Consider the following 6,022-nt stretch of genomic DNA (forward strand, 5'->3'; position numbering starts at 1 on the left):
ATATATATATATACATGTTGGTTACTCTCTCACCAGCTATAGAGACCAGTGAACTGCATGATTCAAAGTATGTGTTGTGAATGACTCTCAGCTACTACCAAACCAAACTGTAGCTTAATATTTGACATTTTTAAAGCCATTTTTGTGTTGGTTTAGGGTGGTATTTTTACTGTGTGAATTATTAGTATCTGAATGATATATAGACCATCATCATCATCATCACCTCAGCCAGCAGGACAACCCGTTTGCCATCAGGCCAGAGGATGTGGTCCACATGAGGCCTCACGCGCTGCCATTTCAGTTCCTCGGTCCGCAGGCTCGACTGGAAAACAGGTGTCCCCAATTAAAACACTCAGATATTAACCCAAACGAAAGCAGACGTTTATATAATTAATCTTTTTTTTACCAAATCGATCTCCGTATTCGAGTGGCCCATGTTGCAAACTATGCAGCCGTTTTTCATCTGGTCGAAGTGCTCCCGCGTGATCACGCTCTTGTTGCCTGCAGAGAAACAACACAGAGTCATTGTTAGGTGTGTGTGTGTTCTTGATGAGAGCGATCTGATCTGAGGACAGCGGTTGTACCTGTGCAGGAGATGATGATGTCGGCGTGTTTGATCATTTCATGCAGTGTAATCACTCTGAGGCCGTTCATGCTGAGAGGAGCAGAGACGAGAGTTAAAATTCAAACWGTTTTTATTGTCAGCCGCGCAGTTTGTCTGTACTGTTAGCAAAATATCGTCTAAACCTGAGGATGAACCTGAATAAGGGTCTCAGATTGTAGTCACAGGATGTACATCTACAAGTGATTAACTTTTGGAGACAACCCTATTAAAGATGGCCGCCACAGCCACTGAAATTATTAAACACAAAAACATCTATAATTCAATCAGTTTCATAGATATTGTATATAAAAAATAATATAAACAATATATAAAATAATACACATTTTGCAACATTTTTACTCTCAACGCTGTCTGTTAGCAAAATATCTCGTGAACAGCTGGATAGATTTTAATGAATCTCTGAAAAAGTAAACATTGGATGTTCATCTACAGCTGATTAGCTTTTAGTGTCAATCCAATTCAAGATGGTCACCAAACCTAATCCATATTAGCCAGCACAGATATTGAGCAGAATTTTGTGATAGTATCAGTCCGTCATCGCCAGGATAATGCTAATGCATATTGTAAGAGCTGACTTTAATCTCAAAAAAAAAAAGTTTGAACGCTGTGGCTGTAATCCGCTTCTGTAAATATCCATGTGGCCCTGTCACACTTTAACATTTTAGACAACTTATGAAAGTTTTAGTGACATCTACGATGAAGATGGAATTTTAAAAAATCAACTGGAAGCCACTTTCAGACATGCATAATGCAATGCTAACAAAATGATCAGTTATATAACTTTTATTAGTAGTGTACACATGTAAGACATAAAATTTCACAATTTGGCACAAGTTGTTTAAAACTTTATGGTTTGACAGAGCTTTAAAAGGAACAAAGGGCCTTTAATTATGCACCACGGCTTTAAGGGAATGGCACATTTTATATCTTTGCAGATAAAAGCTTCTTCTTTTCATACCAGGCCTGCAGGGCGCAGATAGGATCCACTTCTGTGACGTAAATGATGGCACCCAGTCCTTTCAGAGCCGCACAGCAGCCTTTCCCTACCTGCCAGGAAGAAGAAGCCAGACTGGCTGAGCAGAAAAAAAAAAAAAAAAAAAAGCAATCTACAACAGATAAGATGCTAACTGCTCATACACTTTCCACAGAACCCCACAAGCAGTTAAAGTCGTAGAATTATTGTTTACCCACTGCATCTAATTCGAAGCAACAGGGGCAGATTTTGCAAGGGCTGGCCAAATGTTTATTTTTTAAATCAGCTCTAACAAATCAGCTGTTTTAAGAAATATTGAAAAATATATTTGACAATATACACCTCCCTAACATAAACAAATATTTTCAGCTTTCTAGTCAAGATGTGAAGAAGACTTTTAACTGTGAGTTAATGTTCACCAAGAAAGYATCTTTGAAAATAATAAAACTAAAAATAGCTCTGGTAAGTGAGTCATTAACATTTTTATTTGCATATGTGCTTTTCTTTAAAAGGTTAAATATTTGATGTGGAAATGAGCCAGATCTGTTGACCCAGCTCTGTTTGACAACACATTTTATTACTGTGGTTAATTAATNTACCAGGCCTGCAGGGCGCAGATAGGATCCACTTCTGTGACGTAAATGATGGCACCCAGTCCTTTCAGAGCCGCACAGCAGCCTTTCCCTACCTGTCAGGAAGAAGAAGCCAGACTGGCTGAGCAGAAGAAAAAGAAAAAAAGAACAGGTACTTCAGGGACGTGCATTTCACGCTGCCTTGCACTGACCTCACCGTATCCACACACCACCACCTGTTTTCCTCCAAACATGATGTCAGTCGTTCGCTTTAACCTGGAAGAGTTCAGTCCAGTCAGGAGACCGGTGGTTGTGCGAGTCATCCTTAACTGTTTACAATCAAAACACGAGTCGTTACCCATCCAAGATGGACTCCTTGCAGCAGTAAAGGGTGTCGAATTTCTGCTTGGTCACCGAGTCGTTGACGTTCATGGCGGGAACGCAGAGTTTGTTGGCCTTCGACAGCTGGTACAACCTAAAACACAGAAATATATAAAGATGTTGGAGCTGAAGAACGTCTTCAAGGAAGCAGATTTTTATGTGTGTGTTTTACACTAAGATCATATAATTGACTATATTTACTACCACACCAAATTTTAGCTCAATTTGTATCTGATGCATTTTTGTTTTTGTTAATATCAATTAGCTGTGACAGTTGTAGACAGACATCTACGTAAAAAAAACAAATACACATACACATTTGTATTTCTAACCTCATAAGGACCATGTATTGACTTCTATTCATTTCTGCTGCCCTGACCTTAACCAAAAAATGGCGTTCCACCATACTGAGCCCAGTCTTTGGTCCCCAAAAGGACTACTGGTCCTGATAAGTTAGGTGTTCATAGCAGAAAAAGGTCCTAATAAGGTGGCACAAACCAGGTACACACACAATGCTTTTCCACCTTCAGTGAAGTGTTTTTTATTTTATTTATTTGTTTTATTTACTGTTATTTAACCAGGCAAGTCCCATTGAGATCTCAGATCTCTTTTTCAATGGATTCCTGGGCCTGAAGGCAACCTATTGTACATGTTTTTAGGGTGATAAATATTGGAGCTCTGTTGAAAAACTAACCGATAGATGCCCGTCACACTTTCCTCCACGATTCCTTTGATGTTCTTGAACAGATTTGGATATTTCTTATAGATCCAGTGAGTCAAATCACCACCATCATCCAGAATCTAATGACAGAAACAATCACAACCACACCATCATCATCATCATCATCAACAGCACACAGACATGGAGCTCATCTTACTCTACATCTGTATACTAATACATATAAATAAACATAAAACCGTATAATTTCTACAGCAGTTTTTTTTAGTATCYGCTGCCATGAAAAGTGGTGATACTGCAACTGGGTGTTTGTCTGTTAGCAACTTTTCTCATAAACCAAAGAATGTTGGTTRATCAAGCTCTCAGAAAGACATTTTTAGATTAATGTCTTCAACCCTGGTTCATTGTAGGAGTTTGATTCAAGATGGCTGAATGTTTGTGTGTAAGTACACACAGAAAAGTACACTGAAAGTACACATTCACAGTTTTCAGTGGAAACAGTTCAATTATCACCTGCCTGTTATTTTCATTTCAGGGTTCTGACTGACTCCACACAAACACTCAAACAGTGCACAGGATTTTTTTAGATCATTTAAAAGGACGTCACGTTGACKTTTTATGACTCGTGTCTGCAGCAGGATGGTTGGATTTAAAGCACAGAACGGACGATTCACTCAAAGTAGGGACTCATTTTCCATTTCTAATAAGATTGTTTTTTTTAAAATATGAGTAATAAAGCGAAGATTTAGCAACACAACACAAATGATAATTATATCACTGATTTTACCAAAGATTATGATAGTTTAAAGAATTTATTCACCAAAGTCAGATGTGGTAAATTAAAAAATAATTCTTTTATTTACAAAGTATCAACTTGAATCTCTGTTCTTAAATCACATGGTTTAATCTGTTGATAGATATTCATGATGGATCACAAAATGAGCAGGTAGTACCAGAGAACTGACACAATCTGGGACAAGATTTAGGCCTTTCTCTCATTATTGAAGACTAGACACGGATAAGAAATCTAGATTTCATCTTATTTCTTGTCTCTGTGGCTACATGTGGGCAGATGTTTAAAGAACCACCAAATGTGGTCTATATCGTCAAACATTTCCATCCTGAGAAGCTCAAACACATAAAGTTGTTGAGATCAACGYACCAAGTCGGGCTGCCAGGAGTCGGCTGCCACACATCGGTCGATGCACCACCAGAAGTCATCCTCTGATTCTCCTTTCCATGCAAACACTGAGATTCCTGATGGAGAGGGAGGCAGAAYGTCAAAAGGCAAAAAATACCTTTTAAATTCAGATGAAGGCACTGGTAGAAAAACAAACCTCCTTCAGCCAGAGCTGCAGCCACGGCGTTCTGAGTGGAGAAGATGTTGCAGGCGGCCCATCGACACTGAGCTCCTAACGCCGCCAGAGTCTCGATCAGCACCTGAACCCAAACATCAGCACAGTTATCCCACCATAAACAAGCTCTGATTTAAAATATCTGAATGAATTAGAATGAAAATATCCTAAACATGATGTATTTCATAGATGGTTGCGTGTTGAACTGACCGCCGTCTGTGCAGTGATGTGAGTGCAGCCCGCCACTTTGGCTCCATTCAGAGGTTTCTCCCCTCCTGCGTTTTTCCTCAGAATCATCAGCGCTGGCATTTCTGAAGATCACAGACAAAAAGGAAAAAAAAAAAAAATCATGTGAATCTCCTTATGAAGGAACCTGGTTAAACTGATGTCACATAAAGAAACTTGTTTGCTGCACCTTGTTGTGCAATCTCGATTTCTTTTCGCCCAAAGTCAGCCTTTCTGATGTTTTTAATGCAGAAGTCTGACAGGCCTTTGGAGGTGCTCTGCAGCTTGTCTGGAGGAGACAGTTCCTCCGAGCTCTCACTGCACACTGCAACACAAAAAGCACATCAGGGCAGTCATCTGGTTAGGAGCGTAATGCAGTAAATTATGATTTATTATGGCTTCAGAATGTCTGTTTAAATTTCTGCGAGAAAAGTGATTATCAGTTTGATGGGAACACACAGAGGCTAATCCTCAGAGCTAATGAAAAACATGTGACGATGTTTTTGTACCTGAAGTGAAGCTGTCTGTAGACGTCTGTGAGATGGACCGAGACAGAGAGCGAGGGACAGCTTTGGTTGGACGCTTGTTGAATTCTTGTTTCTGGTCATTGAGCTGAATTTGCTGGAAAAAACAAAACAAAACAACAAAAAACCATTATGATAAAAATAAATCAGAGGAACTTTATTTTCAGCAAAAAAAGCAGAATGACAAGCTGAAACTGAGTTATGTCAATTAATTTATATAGCACATAAAAACAGCAAGACATGACCAAGGTGGTTCACAATTCAGCCAAAWGAACAAATAAAACTATAAAGAAACAAAAGTTCAAAAAATGTATATAAAATACAGAAATACAGCATAAAACCATCAGCTCTAATAGAATCAAAAGCCTTGGAGTCAAATTAAAACTGCAAAAAGACAACTAAATGTTAAAGCAACAAAAGGGTATCTAAAAGCTAAACATAAAAAAATGCTAACTAAAACCTAAAGTAACAAAATGTTAGCTGAAGGTACCACAAGACTAGAAGTTAAAAGCAGCCAAAGGCTAGCTAAAGCTAAAATTAACGGAACAATAGCTTAATGTTAAAGTTGGCAAACAGTAAATATAAAAATATAATAAAAAAGTATATTACTGAGAACTAAAAGTAGCTGAACGATAGCTAAAAACTCAAAGTATCATAAGAAGACAAAAAGAGAACCACTGTGCTGAAG

The 6,022-nt window shown here is 38.4% G+C and overlaps 1 protein-coding gene across 2 annotated transcripts in view; it reads right to left on the reverse strand.

Moving 5' to 3' along the window:
• The window catches only part of LOC106520276 (adenosylhomocysteinase 2), a 14,811-nt gene that overhangs the window by 2,689 nt on the left and 6,100 nt on the right, over nt 1-6,022 (reverse strand). For both annotated transcript variants that reach the window (XM_014012252.1, XM_014012254.1), the window contains exons 2-13: nt 5,320-5,431; nt 5,001-5,135; nt 4,796-4,896; nt 4,568-4,670; nt 4,393-4,487; nt 3,246-3,352; nt 2,529-2,645; nt 2,383-2,446; nt 2,198-2,286; nt 585-655; nt 407-501; nt 224-322 (exon numbers count right to left, since the gene is read on the reverse strand). In XM_014012252.1, the coding sequence (XP_013867706.1) occupies nt 224-322; nt 407-501; nt 585-655; nt 2,198-2,286; nt 2,383-2,446; nt 2,529-2,645; nt 3,246-3,352; nt 4,393-4,487; nt 4,568-4,670; nt 4,796-4,896; nt 5,001-5,135; nt 5,320-5,431 (1,188 nt within the window). The remainder of the gene's footprint in view (nt 1-223; nt 323-406; nt 502-584; nt 656-2,197; nt 2,287-2,382; nt 2,447-2,528; nt 2,646-3,245; nt 3,353-4,392; nt 4,488-4,567; nt 4,671-4,795; nt 4,897-5,000; nt 5,136-5,319; nt 5,432-6,022) is intronic.

Source organism: Austrofundulus limnaeus, unplaced genomic scaffold (genome assembly GCF_001266775.1).
Source record: "Austrofundulus limnaeus strain Quisiro unplaced genomic scaffold, Austrofundulus_limnaeus-1.0 Scaffold90, whole genome shotgun sequence".
In the NCBI taxonomy this organism is placed as follows: Eukaryota; Metazoa; Chordata; class Actinopteri; order Cyprinodontiformes; family Rivulidae; genus Austrofundulus; species Austrofundulus limnaeus.